At 41.2% G+C, this 15,591-nt stretch overlaps 1 protein-coding gene across 1 annotated transcript in view; it reads right to left on the reverse strand.

Annotated features, from left to right (window-relative positions):
- LOC104276615 (protein unc-13 homolog B-like) overlaps window positions 1–15,591 on the reverse strand; it is a gene marked incomplete at both ends in the record, with an annotated part of 55,490 nt that overhangs the window by 25,549 nt on the left and 14,350 nt on the right. The window contains 2 exons of the mRNA XM_009873001.1: window positions 9,816–9,873; window positions 13,880–13,950. Of these exons, the coding sequence (XP_009871303.1) occupies window positions 9,816–9,873; window positions 13,880–13,950 (129 nt within the window). The remainder of the gene's footprint in view (window positions 1–9,815; window positions 9,874–13,879; window positions 13,951–15,591) is intronic.

Genomic DNA, 15,591 nt, shown 5'->3' on the forward strand with positions numbered 1-15,591 from the left:
GAAACCAGCTGTTCCTAGTCCCTGTTTCCTTGACAGTAAATGGTCCAACAGTTGGCACAATGCTACCCACGCTTTCAAACTGCAACAAGGAGAAAACCACTAGGTGCTAAAAACAAGCCTTGCAGGTACAAGGTCTCATTACCACCTCCCCACAACATGAGTCCTTGCACTGACAGTGATATCCTTGCTTCTGCTACCAAGTTTCCTACGAACAGCAGGAAAATCACATAAAGTTTCAAAAGCAAATCTGAGACTGTTATTTCCATGCCTGAGACAAGTTGCAGTCGATGCCAAGCAAAGCAGCCACCTTTGGACACCAGCTCCTTGCCCTGTCAGTTTTCTCACACTGAGAAGTTGGGTCTTAGCTAACCAGGGGATGCTATAATCAGAAGCTAACTGGGAATAAAATGCTGCAGGAGCAAACAGAAAAGAGGTGCAATAACAGAGAGTAAGGGATTTTCAGCCAGAATCTCCAAACTCCACTTTTGTTTGTTTTTACTGACACCCACTTCACTCCAGCGTCTAACATTTTGGATAAAAGATGAATTTATTAAAGATTCAACACATATGCTGCTTCATTTAAGATTCAGGAGCTAACAGTACATATCTCGGTCCTTCAGCATAACCGCAGAAGACCTAGGCTGACAGTCTTGATATTTTGAAGGTTAATGAAAACAGAATTTCTTTTTAGCCTTTTCAAGTTGTTTTTCTGCTTCGTAAAAATAATATGCATAGCCTCAATTTGTTAAGAAATAATTCCTTCCAGATCACCTTTGGGAACACATTTAACCCTGTACAACCTGAAAATATCAAGTCCACACAGACATAAAATGGGAAGCTGTAATTCTAAAAACATGCAACAACAACATATATTAACACTGGAATAGATGAAACAGACAAGTCAGACTAGTTACTCTGTGTGCTCTAAAATACAAACAGTGTGTGTCTTGGTTATCACATTATTTTGTATTCATAAGTTTCAGAACTCCAAAAATGAGGTTTCATATAAACCTCCAATTAAAGACTAAACGGTGCCAGCAGCCTGGTGCCTTGGAAGCTACAACATTCTTGTCGTTAACACATTTAAGATCCCACAGTTAGCTGAACATAACATATGCTTGTTCTGTGCCTCAATTATGCAACTATTCAAGGAGGAACTCCTCCTCCCACTTCACACTGTCAAGCCTGGATCAAAGAGCAGATATTCCAAGTTTTTAATGCAGTCTAATTTGATTGCCTGTGTGCCATTTAGTGTCATTTCTGTTTATAAGTCTCTGAGAGTACCTAGGACCTACTATTCCTGTCAGAACATTATTGTTTACTGCTGTCCACTGCTTACAGTCATGCTGATAAATTATTTAATCCTCCTGTTATAGCCAACACTATAAAGAGAACATCTGAACAAGTTTATAAAAGTAAACTGAGCTCAGAAGATTACACTATGTTTAGTGCTGATTAAGTACTGTTCATAGAATACAAACAGAGCTAGGAAGGTCTTGGTCAGTTCTTTCGTCTAGGTTTAATAAAACATCCTTTTGCCCTGGCTAAGACCTTCAATGCAGTGTACACAGATCTCAGATTCCACTAAAATGTACATTCTTCCAGAATGTAGTGTATTTCCCAAAATCAAACATTTAGTGGAATAAGCTTTTAAAAATACAAAACAAACTTTGAACAGCTTTTCAGAACAAAATCAAGTTTTCAGTAAGCAGGATTACCAGGGAGGTTTTATACGAAGCACCACCATTTCCAGTTCAGTTTTGGAGCACCACAGCTGAGGGCTAAGATCTCTGCACAACAGGAGATGAAAAAGTACAGGAAGAGAACAAGACAGAAGATGCTGACGGAGACAAGAAAAGGCACTGAAGCACGACACTAGAGTACTCTCCTTCCTTACTACTCCCTCTTTTTCACCACATTTTGCTTCAGGTTAACATTCAGTTTATGCTGAAGTTTGGTATCCTGGGCTGCATTAAGAAAAGTGTGGTCAGTAGGTCAAGGGAGGTCATCCTCCCCCTCTGCTCTGCCCTGGTGAGGCCACATCTGGAATACTGTGTCCCGTTCTGGCCTCCTCAGCTCAAGAGAGACAAGGAACTGCTGGAGAGAGTCCAGCAGAGGGCAACAAAGGTGACTCGGGGACTGGAGCATCTCTCTAACAAGGACAGGTTGAGAGAGCTGGGACTCTTTAGCCTGGAGAAGAGAAGACTGAGAGGAGACCTCATCAATGTCTGTAAATATCTAAAGGGTGGGCACAAGGAGGATGGAACCAGACTCTTATCAGCAGTGCCCAGTGATAGGACAAGGGGCAATGAGCACAAGCTGGAACACAAGAAGTTTCGTCTAAATTTGAGGAAAAACTTCTCTACTGTGAGGGTGACACAGCACTGGAACAGGCTGCTCAGGGAGGCCGTCTCTGTCTTTGGAGACTTTAAAAATCTGTCTGGACACATTCCTGATTTATGTGCTCTACGTGATCCTGCTTTACCGCAGGGGTTGGACTAGATGATCTCTAGAGGTCCCTTCCAACTGTGACCATTATGTGATTCAGCAGTATTTTATTTCCAAAAATGAAATAGCCCTTCTGGCCACCTTTACTATGGCTAAATAAAGTCAGACTGAGAGCTGGGAATTTAAGTAGCGCTTGGACCACCATCAAATCAAGTTTGTGCAACCCATCAATAGCTACAGTAAAAAGAATAGGGCAGAGTGACAATTTTATCTACAATGGAAAAACTGTACTATTTCTATCACTGCACTCATACTTTACACAGCTGTCTTGTCTTACAAATTTCTGAGATATCAAGTCACACAGATTATTCGACCAGGAGACGTAAACACAGGGACCAAAAGCTGGTTATATACTCCTCCTGAGATATAATACTGGACTACAGCAGATCACTTAACACCTGCATAATAGCAAAGAGGAATATAATGTTCTACAGCAGCTAAAATATTTCATACTTTTTTTCCTCCTGATCTTTAATCCTGGACTTTTGAGTACAAGTCTCATTGCTTAAGAACACATTCATGGCTTATGTTCGAATGATTTTTTTTCTATCAGTTTAAAATCTTTTTTTTTTAGAAGTTATATTCCACTGTGGTAACAAAATTCAAAATAATTTTCTATTATTGCTATGACATTAAAGGATGACTAATAACATTTCAGAGGCCTTAAAAAAATGCCCAGTAGAAGAAAAAAGAAGCATTAATGAAGAGTAATAAACAAATTATGGAACCTAGAGTGATTAACCAGGCATTTACTTTCTTTGATCACTGCTTATAGAGAAACACGTCAGTATTAGCACTGTTCAGCATTGCAAGAAGAGCTTTATGTCTGGGGCTTATTTAAAAGTCAAAGCTTTATTTCTTTGTCCACACTTTTCAGAATGCAGCATGTACTCTAGGAAAACAACAACTTAACAAAGTGTATTTGTAGGATCAGCAGCAAAGCCACAGATCTCTCTCCTGTAGAGCTCAGCAGTAAGTCAAACTTTGTTATTCTATAATCTTCTAATATAGGCAGTGTATTTAACTTCCATTCCCCGAGTACTTCTCCTAACACATACCCAATCCTGAAGTAGCAGCTCTATCCTAAAAACGCAGGCAGACATTTTAGAGCAAGACCTTGAATCTGCATTCTTTCAAGCAGGCCTATTGTGCCTTCAGCTGGCCCAGGCAGTGAGTACTGCAAAACCACAAGAAAATAGGTCTCTCAGATGGGATTTATCCTAAACAAAGAGTAACAGGAGCTGCCAGTCACCCAGAAGCAGAGAGGCCAAGGAACTCACTTTCCCAGCCTGTCAGCAGACTACCACAAAACAGCTCACACAATGGTTACTCTTGTACAGACAAAAGTAGTTTTCCCTCTGCCTAACTTAATTAACAAAAAAGTCATTCATGTGTCTCGTTTTAAATTACACAGAACATTTTTTGAGGACTGCTGTGAGGCTTACTATTTGCACCGTGGCCAGTAGTTTTACTTTGACTAGAGTGCAGCTTTTCAAGGACAGCAGCACAATCTTAAGGGTTACCTACCCTTGACAAGTGTAAAATAATCACTGACCTTTTCCTTACTCTTCCCAAATTGACCTGGTCTGGAGATGCTGCAGGCAGCTGCTGACCTCTGTTGTTTCTAAATGCAGAAGCAGGCTGGCAGCCAGAAAAGAAAAACACCACAAGAATCTAGTCATGTAGGATATATTTCTACAACAAAGTGGGCTGTATCACCTCCCAGTAATTGCAGCCAACTATGCTGCTTGTCACTGAGACAGTCAAACTCTGGCCTCCTTAAAAGCATTTTGATGCTGCCTAAACCTGAGAGCCTGGTATTGCAGATAACTTCTTTATACATTTATAATAAAAAGACAAACAAACAAACCCGCAAAAAATAAACCACCCAACTCTTAACAGAATGTAATTTCAGCACAGTTGGTGCTATGGGGTCAGTTCACCCACTAAACACTGGTGGATGGCAGCCAACATCTTCCCTGACTAGAATAAATCACAGGATTCCACAACAGCGCAAGATGGCAACACTCAAAGGGGCACACACATAACCTTGGATGGCTACGACTTCATTCCATGGAAATAGGCTGCAATGCACGTCCTGCCAATCACCCATGTTCCTTGGGCCCTTCCAGCAGATCTGCCCTGATCTTCTTGCCGGAAGGGCAGCACCTGTGCTGTGGAAATCCTAGCAGCAGGTTTTGCTGGCCCCAACCCAATGACGTATTAATGGCTGCATAAAGATAACAACATCCACAGTGCAGCACTTCAAACAAAAAATCAGTGCGGATGTTATCGGGGTTTGTTCCAGGCAACCTGCAGGTAGGGAAGGCTGACCGCCTGGGTTTTTAGCAGACAAAACTCCTCCTCCTCATGCATCAGTGGAATCTGCGCTCCTAAAAGGAGAACTAATGCGCATCAGAAATAAAACCTCTCCAAGTCAGACCTTGGTACTTTTGAAATAGTAGTGAATGTGCAGGTATTAACGGAATTTTGCCTTGCACATTTTCAAGAAACAGATTTCTTCTAGTGGGAAAGAAAGGTCAATACAACAAATTGATCTGGCATCAAACGACACTCATTCCCAAAATGTGCATAAAACGTTTTGCCAGCTTTTAAGTATTTCACAGAATCACAGAATGTCAGGGGCTGGAAGGAACCTCAAAAGATCATCTAGTCCAGTCCCCCTGCCAGAGCAGGATCACCTACAGTAGGTCACACAGGAACGTGTCCAGGTGGGTTTTGAAAGTCTCCAGAGAAGGAGACTCCACACCCTCCCTGGGCAGCCTGTGCCAGCACCCTGTCACCCTCACAGTGAAAAAGTTTTCCCTAATGTTTCTGCGGAACCTTCTCTGTTACAGCTTGTACCCATTGCCCCTTGTCCTGTCATTGGACATCACTGAGAAGAGCCTGGCTCCGTCGTCCTGGCCCCCCCCCTTGATGTATTTATAAACACTAATGAGGTCACCCCTCAGCCTCCTCTTCTCCAAGCTAAAGAGACCCAGCTCCTTCAGCCTTTCCTCATCAGGGAGATGTTCCACTCCCTTCAGCATCTTTGTGGCTCTGCTACAAGAAAGGTGCAGCACTTTTTTCTGCATGCAGGTAGAAACACACACATTCCAGTTAGCACTTGGGGTTCATTCTTATTCTCCTAGAGAAGATACTGGCTTGCTTTCTTCTCTCTCATGTGATTCACAAGCTAGCTTCAGTTCTTCTTGTGGGTATTAACAGCTTATTGGAAAAGCTGCTTCTCTTCTTGTGGAACCAACTCAAAATCCAGAGCCAAGCACCAAATTTACCTTCTTCTGAAAACAAAAAGAAACCCAGCAAACCCCACAATTAAAGTAAAACAGAATAAACCAGATTAAAACAGAATAACCCATAGCCCTGGCACACAGGGATTTTACAGAGAAATAGATATATAAGACTGGTGCTTTGTGGTCTGTCAGGGTCTTAGTGTGAAAAGAACACCATCACAGACTGAAGGAAGTAGAAGAAAAACATATGTGCAGAGAAGGGAGGATAAAGAATTCTCAGAAAGATTATTACTCAAAGATAAGAGGACAGAGATAACCAGTTGATTCAGTGGCACTTGGGCTATCTTTTCCTAGAATCATACTGAACAAACCTGCTCTCTCCAAGATCTGCCAACTCCCTAATAAAAGGTACAATGCATCATTTACCGTAGCTGGCATTAACTACGGCCGCCAAATCTTTTCCACACAGATAACAAAATACCTTTCTCACCCCAGTTTGCACAGTGTCTGCTCCAAGTCAGAGCTGTGTTTAAAATATTGTCAGAGTGACTCCCTTACGGATTACAATGGACTTTTATACTGCCAGAAATATCTGGAGCACACAAGGAGAATAAATCTATACCTACCACAATAAATAACTTAGAACTTATTGGCTCAATGAATGCCAAATTAATCAAATAAGTCATTTTTTTTTCAAGCTGCTTCATTTAAAGTGAATTTCCAGACAATAAAAGCTTGCTATCTTTTTAATTTACATTCAATTTCAGGTTGCAGGTAAAAGCCAATACGAAGATACTGCAGTTACCCAAAAATGAGGTATCAGGAAATTAAGAATTATGGTTACATTTAATAGAAATGCAAATAAAACTGGATCCATGGGCATTATAGTGCTCTGCTTATTGCTTGGGATTACTGGAATTTAAATTAATGGAAAGCACGTGACGTTTCTGGGGCAGGAGAAATAGATAGGGAAGCACAGAAGTTGGGAGGTAAAAATGAAATGGCTAAGTATGATGAAGAAGCAGGCAGTGCCAAATTCAGCAGGGCTTTGAACAGACTGTGTGTACAAGAATAGACCCACCTGCTTCGTTTAAGAATAGAGAGGAAGCTCAAATCCTGCATTACCTGAGAAATCATGGGTCAGACTCTTCTGAGAACAAAGCAGCTGTGGAACTGGGCCTGAAAGCTCCATAATCCCCAGAAAGACGGGAGCACCTACTCTGGGTTGAGATTTCCCGTGGCAGCATGCCAAAGCAGCCCCCATACGAACAGAGATGAAAACCCACCCTCACAGATCAGATGTTGGCTTTCAGACACAGCCCAGCTCTCTTGTCTCGCATCCCGCTCCCATCCTTCTCTCCCTCTCTGCTCAGGGGAGGTAACAGAACAAGTTGCAACCATGCAGGAGATGGGCAAACAACCCCGAGAAAAGGTGGTTTGAGAAAGGGAACAGATACGTGTGAAAAACACAGAGGCAGAAGAATGCTGAAGTGTAATCTAATTTTACCAGTTAAGAGTATGTATTTCCCTCTTTAATGAATATGGCCATGTCTGCTGGAGTAGGATCTTCTCCATCTAGAACACAGAAACCAGAAGAGTCTTCCGACAGCTGCAAGAGGCCAAGGCAGGACACCAGTGGCATGTGCAGTTTGACCATTACTTCCTGAAATGCAAGCTACATGACATGGTTTGTCACACTTTTGCTCTACAGTGCACCAGGTTTTAAGGTAACTCTGTATATTTCAGGGTTCAGGAAGATATTCTCCTGGGGCAAAAACTACTCCCACTGAGGAGGTTTTTTGCTCATTCTAGACGCTTAGCCCGTTGTCCAGCTGATTATGTCCTGCTCCCAGCAGTGATCACATCTCATATAGCACACTGTGATGGAAAATTGGACGAGTCTTACCAACGTTCTTGAGGATATTTTTATTATATCTAAATATGCATCTATCAATTATTTACCCACATGGTAAGTAAGAACACTCTGTACTCAACGTGTTTCAGGTTAGGGAAGGACACCCACCCTGCTCCTATGTAAAAAGGAGCTGAGGTCCTGCATCACATGCAAAGGTCAGGTGAGCTTTCAGTGGAGACACAATCAGCACATCTTCTGGGTTGAATTCTCGAGTTCCAAATGACTACACTACTCAGGCAAGTTTACAGCTCTTACACACAGATTGATGCAGGGAGAGTTCATTATTCAAAAGCATTTCTACTTTAAATGTCTATTTTATATTTGTCCATGTAAATAATTAGATATTTATAGATGTTGGATACTTTCAGGCAGTAGATAAGCAAAAGTACATGCAGTGCCACAAGCTTTATTGAATTACCAGAAAATTCTTAAATACGTTATCCATGTACTGCTATGTAATATTTAACATCAATTCTAATGACTGCTTTAATATCACGAATGATTAATCTTTATGCGATATTAATTGTTCAAATCAGAGGCCTTTACTTAATTATTATAAAAGGTCACCTTCTAGCAAGATGCTGGCTGTTGACAGGCACACAAGAAGGGCAGCTGCAGTTCTATTTTTCATTATATCTATTTGCAAGAGCTGAGTTGGTCCTTCAGGGAAGAAACTGGCTACAAGACCTTGAGGATGTAAAAGCCTCGTGCTGTGGGAACAGGTGCGACTACTTTCCCTGCATAGCAGCATTCCTCCTAATCTACCCATACAAACCAATACTTGAAAGAGTAATCAAAGCAGCCTCTCTCCAACAAAAGCAAAGATCAGGGCACATAGCCAGAAAAGTCATTTTGGCAAATAACACATTCATTTCTTGAACCCTTCATATCAGACTGTTTATCTTTTGGCAGTAGGGGTTCTGCATACTACACCAGTATGATTTAGTCACGTATTAGACTCTCCAGCAATGTTTCTTACTAGTAGGCTTTACAAATCAATCGTACCCTTCTGACTATTTAAAAACAAAAAAACAAACAAACAAAAACCCCAAACACTTTATTCTTTACACAAACTCTTTTTTAAAAAAGGGAGGACATATTTGGTGTTACCTCGGGTACCACTGCCAGCATACTTTCAACGTAGCTTTGTACATATTCCAGCTACACAGCACATTCATACTTCCTAGGCAATTGGTTAATGTCTACGTACTGATTAAGATGGTTTTAGGGTAACAACAGCATACAGATTAAAATAATTCTACTCAAAAAAGGTAAACAGTAATCAACATTTGCTAAAGTTAACAGAGATCCGATAATCAGCCTAATGGACAAACAGCCTGCAAAGCATAATATGCACGTCTTAAAGGATGTGAAGTAAAGGATAAAAGATTTGTTTAAATTATGAGACTTGACTTTTATTAATGTTGTTGCAAATATTCATAAGAGACATCACTGAGATTTCATCTATTGTACATTAAAAGCAGCGTTTCACAAATTTAATTCTGCAGACCATCAGATACAGTGTGTCCTAGGTTATTTTTCATCCATGTTTTCAGAAGCATAGAAAAATGCAAGATGAGATAAGCAGAAATTAGGAAAAATACTTTTCATCCATCAACATAGCACTGAACAGTAACATCAAAGAAACTAGGTATCAAGTACACAAACCTCTGGAGAATTTTAAAAGGCTACCAGAAGTACCTGTCTCCATCTATTCTCTTTCTCTTAAAATTTCATTACAAAGTCATAAAAAAAGATATTCAACACATGGTGCTTAAAGAGAACATAGCCTGACTTAGTTATATGAAAAAAAAAATCAGTATTTTCTTACTTTCATGGATATTACAAGGGTCTGACAATATAGGTGCTTTTAACACCTAGATTTTATGTTCCTATTACACATGAGGACAGAAACAGGTTGAAGACTCAAAGCCTCGTTTCACTTACTAGTATCAGAAGATTTAGATCAACATTTTGACGGGCACAGTTTTCCATAACTGACAAAAGTTACTGGCTTCACAGATATTTAAGTAATTCTAACAAGGAAATATTGTTCAGATGTACCATCTAACCACAGAGGGAAATAAAGTTCACTCAAAGAGTAAAAAATACTGAGAAGAAATAAAATCTTAACTTACAACACTGGGAGGCAGCACTGGGTAATGGTTTCTTCTGGACTTCCTCCTGAAAGGAATACTATAGAAAAAAAGCGGGGCAGGGGGGAAAAGGGAACACAGATCCATAAGAAAGCAAACGCTAACTTTATGAAACAGCTTTCAGGGTAGAACACACCACACAAGAAAAAGAGCATGCCACACATAAGCAAAAACATCCCTGGTAACATAAAGGCACCAAATATTCTCCTTAATACTCACATTCAAACACACTTCCAGAAGTGTCCTCTTTTTTCACACAAAAACAGGTGTTAAAAAGTGCACATCTGGTTATGGTGAAGTTTGCCTTACTACAAGCACAGGCCCTATTCCCAATTGTGAGACTTCAAATTAGACATTTGCTTCTCCACACCACAACATCACTGCGATGGGAGCTCAAAACTGAGTACAAAAAAAAGAGCCTGTTGACATTTAGGCACTCAAGCATGGCTTCAACAGTTCAAAACTCAACTGGGCTCACAGCAACACTGCAGCAGGAGACTAAAGCCATTACCTAATTAGTGTGCCCAGCAGGGCAGTAACACAATGTTTGCCCAGCCAACACTTACAAATTCTCCTGCGATCCACTGTACATCCAAAGTGAAGAATTTTTCATCTCTTTTAATACTAAATTAGAGAACATAGAGATATTTCAATTAGCTGGCTTTGACTTTTTACAAAGCTGTTTGTTACAGCATCAAAGCATTCCCTCGGGGTATACCAGTGGTTTCATCTTGTTATTCTACTCTGCCTCATATTACACAGAGATATAAGAAAACTGGGACATCGAGTGAATTAACAAGAACAGTCTTTGCAAGGAGAAAGGGTCTGACGACAGAGGAAGAGGCAACCTTGGCAACCTGGTGCTGCAATCTGTGCAGAACAGGACCACCAGACAGACTCTCCTTGGATTTGGTAAGGATTAATGATCGGTTCATTACATGGAAGGTGATAACCTGCAGAGTTCCTCTGCAGTTATCGTCCGATCTGTCCTACTTAAAAATGCACAAGTGATCCCAAAAGGTGGTTGGTCTTATCATCAGCAAATTGCCAACTCACCGAGTTAATCAGGACTGTGAAAAAAAGAACTGCTGGATCTCACTTCACTGACTGGTTGACAAAGTGGTGAAAGGAAGTCGCTTGATGAGCAATTTCAGCAGCACAGGACTGCAATGGGTTCAGAATTATTATACTCAGAGATCCAAAAATGGCAGTAGTTTGCTCTTTCTAAGGCATCAGCCCAAGGGCTATCAGCAGTCCCAAAAGGAAAATCGAATGTTCAGTTTCTAGGAAAAGAGACTGGAAAGCATTTTTATACACCATACAAACTCAAAATGACCCTGTTTCTTGAATATTTCTCTGCAACTTCAGTCTGTTCACCGATTGTATCAAATGGAGATAGCCAAATTTAATGCACAGAAAAGAAGATAAAGGGAAAGTTGTCCTTCACTAAATACCACTGCACACTAGGACTCTGCAGTCCAAAAGCCATGCAAGAAGGCGAGGTCTGTAAAGCTGAGTGGCATGAAGTGGATGAATGAGGGTCAGTCATTTAATTTCTCCAAATAAACCTGTCTCCAGATGGTTTTCACAACACAGGGTATGTTTGCTCAGAGCAAATAAGGTATTTCTTCAGTTAATGTCAAGTAAAGTGATTAATTCTTTTGCTACAACAAAATTGACTCAAGTGCGTTCAAAAGGCAACTGACATCCACAGAAGAAGAATCCATCGCTGTTAAACACAACGATACTGCCTCTGAAGTTCCTGAGCTACAAGTCACTGCAAACTACAGGAATATGCAAGGAAGAGATCAATCCCTGCTCTGGGTCTCTGTCAGATATGGGACAAGTTGAACCTTGGGTCAGGCCCTGCAAAGGTGTTCTTACGTTTCATTTTCTCACTGGAGACAGGGAACATCCATAATAATTAGGCCACATACAGAGACATGATTTTTTTACTAGTATTTGATAAAAACATGCATTTAGTATGCAAGTGGATAGCACTCCAGGGGAAGGGGAGTCTCACAAAGCTCAGGGTATCTTTCAGCCAGTACCAGCTCAGTGAAGCACTAGAGGGCACCTACGCTTCACTGAAGGACCTGGCACAAACTGCTGCTACTGTCCTCTGAAGTCCCAACAGGTCCATGTCCTTTCTGTGTTGGGGCCCCAGAGCTGAACCCAGCACTGCAGGTGGCGTCTCATTAGAGCAGAGTAGAGGGTGAGAATCAGCTTCCTCAACCTGCTGGCTGCACAGCTGTTGATGCAGCCCAGGATGCAATTGGCCTTCTGGGCTGCAAGCGCACATTGCTGCCTCATGTTCAGTTTTTCATCCACCAACATCCCCAAGTCTGTCTCTGCAAGGCTGCTCTCAATCCACTCGTCGCCCAGCCTGTGTCTGTGCTTGGAATTGCCCTGACCCAGGTGCAGGACCTTGCACTTGGGCCCACCTCTCCAGGTCCCTCCAGTGTGTCGACCACAACCACATCACTTGGTGTCATCAGCAAACTTGCTGAGGATGCACTCGAGTGCACTGTCCCAGTCACAATACCACTCACCACTGGTCTCCACTCGGACATCAAATAACTCACAACTCTTCGAGTGTGACCATTCAGCCAATTCCTTATCCACTGAGCTGTCCGTCCATCGAGACTGTATGCCTTCAATTCAGAGACAAGGATGTCATGTGGGACCACGTCAAACGTTTTGCCCAAGTCCACGTAGATGACATCAGTTGCTCTTGCCTTATCCACCAACACTGCAGCCCCATCACAGAAAGCCACCAAAACTGTCAGGCACAATTTGCCCTTAGTGAAGCCATGTTGGCAGTCACCAATCACCTCCTTATTTTCCATGTGCATCGGAAGTTTCCAGAAGGGTCTGCTCCATGATTTTGCGGGGCACAAAGGTTAAACTGAATGGCCTCTAGTTCCCTGGGTCTTCCTTTTTTCGTTTTTTAAAAACAAGTGTTCTGGTTCCCCTTTTCCAGTCAGTGGGAACCTCGCCAGACTGCCATGCCTTCTCAGATATGATAGATAATGGCTCAGCAACTTCATCCACTATTTCCCTCAGGACCCACATCTACATCTCATCAGGTTCCATGGACTTGTGTACGTTCAGTTTCCTTAGATGGTCTCACACCTGGTCTTCTCCTACAGTGGGCAGTTCCTCATTCTTTCAGTCCCCACCTTTGTCTTCCATGACCTGAGCAGTGCCAGTGCTTCACTTGTCAGTGAAGATTGAGGCAAAAAGTCACTGAGTACCTCAGACTTACATAGGGAGCAGAGAAGATTCCAGAACACAAACCTGTGAAAGTCACTGGCAGAACATTTTGCAAGCTTTCTTGCTAGAGAATGAGACTTTTCAAGAGTTCAGGCAAGCACCATGTTCTTACTCAATGACGCTGGCATCAAGACCTGAGCATTTGAGGGTTTTTTTAACGTCAAACTTCTACACAGAAGACAAATCTTATTATGCACACAAAACGAACTGTAAAGATAAAAGTTTCAATCATGTAACATTTTCTGATAAAAAACAAACAAACAGTAGTAACTTTTAGTTTACAGCTGTACATGCTAGAGAAAGCAGGAAACCTATGCCATAACTAGCAGGTATTATAAAACAAAATTCACATAGATTGAGCCATTAACAACAGGATTAGGACAAACCTAACCTCTCCAACAGTCCTCAGTTTCAAGAAAGAATCGGTATCTTGCTTCGTCTTCTTCCCAGAAACAGTCAACCAAAAGAATGTCCTTTTTGACTTGATTTCACAAATGAAGAGAACTTACCACAGCTTGCCAAAAGTGGTTTCACTCTCTCCTGAGTAAAGCATGGTATCACCTTTCCTTTGAGTATATGCACATCAACAAAACAGTTCTCACTATTCAAGCACTTCCAACATGTGAAAACACTAACAGTACACTTGAGAAAACAGTTCATGGAAGACTAGTAAACAATGAACACTTAGTAGTTACCTTAATCACAGGGATCCAATACAAAGAATAAAAGCAAGTTACTTACAACACACATTTTTCAATTCAGGTATTTACCTCATCATCTCCCAGTGAATTTATTTGTTCTAATTTTCTGGTCCAGTATCTGGCCTCTTCTTCAGGGATATCTATACCAAAAGAGTAAGTCACATCATGTTATTAACCAGGCAAATTTGCGTTTATCACCACTAAAACAGTGAGGGTATTCCAACACCACACCACACAAAAACCCCACAAGTTATTTGCAAGGACTGTATTACTTCAGCATTCAGGTGGAAAATAAACAGTCTAAATAGTAACACAGTTCAAGGGCTTATATTGCTGTGTTGTTTAAAGCTTATTAACCAAAAGCACACTGTACAAAGGTAGGAAGGAGAAAAAATACTGATTCAGATTTAATTCAAGAATTAATTTTATGAAAAGCCATTTCACATCGATATTAATACACTTGCTATAAGCTTGATAACATACAGCAACATCAAAAGCCTCTTCTGGAGGCTTTTACAATCTCAGTAGAACATGGACTCCTTTTTAATAACACCTCTTATTTACCTATCTTGTGTAACACAAATCAAGTACCAAAAAAGTAGTCTCCTGTTTTCCTTTGCAGGCAACAAGCCAAATCTTTTGAGGTAGCAAACAGTGTTATAAACAGTCACATTCACACGAAAGCACATTTCTATTTTTACACCACACTGCAACTTCATTGTGAAGTGAATCAGAGCAACCCTTTTACCTTTCTAGAAGATTTACCACGTTGATGACTGACAGCAAGCAGCAAGCATTATCACCTCTGTTCTGGTAACTATTTTATATTTCACACTTTGAAGTAATACAGTGTCCTAATGGTTTGAAGGGAATACAGACTCCTGCCACTCAAAATTTCATGTCTCAAAGTGCACCCCTGGAGGTGAGGATGAAAACTTGACACAAGCAAAGTTAGGTACAAACTACTTAAGGAATAGAGGAAGAGGCGCAGAGCACCAAGGGAAATCACCTACCGAAACAAAAAGCATCGGTCAGGCTCTCAAGAGAATTAGGTAAGTTATTTAGGGATAAGGGTATAAAATCACTGGTTAGAGAGGAAAAAATTTGGGGGCTTTTATTTTTTACTTTTTAGCCACTCAGCAACCCTCTGACTGTAATGACTTCTGAAACTGTGCTACTTATGGCCCAAAAACTGCATCAATGCAGAAACTTCAGAGCTCACACAGGAAGAAAGCAGAGAGACTGCTTCAGCTAGATGCTACCAACCCTGCAAACTGACAAATGAGGATGAGTACGATACCAGTTTAGCTAGTTTTCCCATCTCTTGTAACTCTATTTACACTCTCAGGTGTCGCATTAGGAGTAAAGAAGTTTACATCTAATAAGCTAGTTTTATGCAGCAAACTCTAGCCCATGAACTCAGCCACAATGCTGTGCTAAGTCATGTGCTGGCAAGAATAGCGTAAGTAGTCTGAGACGGCTTCCTGATGAAAAGGTGGTTCTAAGTTACATCCACTCTCACTATTTAGAGAAACAGTAACACAGTTTATTGGCAGGTGAGTATTCCACTGGGATCTACAATGCTTTCAGAAAGGACCAAGTATTGCTTTCTTAAACTTAAATGGGATAACTGTCCCACATGTGTCGTATCTCAGCCACACAAAACCATCCCCTTATGAAGCAAGTGACCTCGAAACATCTGGAGATCACAGAATCATAGAATGGCCTAGGCTGGAAGGGACCTTAGAGATCATTTTAATCCAGCCTCCCTGTCTCCAGGA

Source organism: Apaloderma vittatum, unplaced genomic scaffold (assembly GCF_000703405.1).
Source record: "Apaloderma vittatum isolate BGI_N311 unplaced genomic scaffold, ASM70340v1 scaffold10237, whole genome shotgun sequence".
In the NCBI taxonomy this organism is placed as follows: domain Eukaryota; kingdom Metazoa; phylum Chordata; class Aves; order Trogoniformes; family Trogonidae; genus Apaloderma; species Apaloderma vittatum.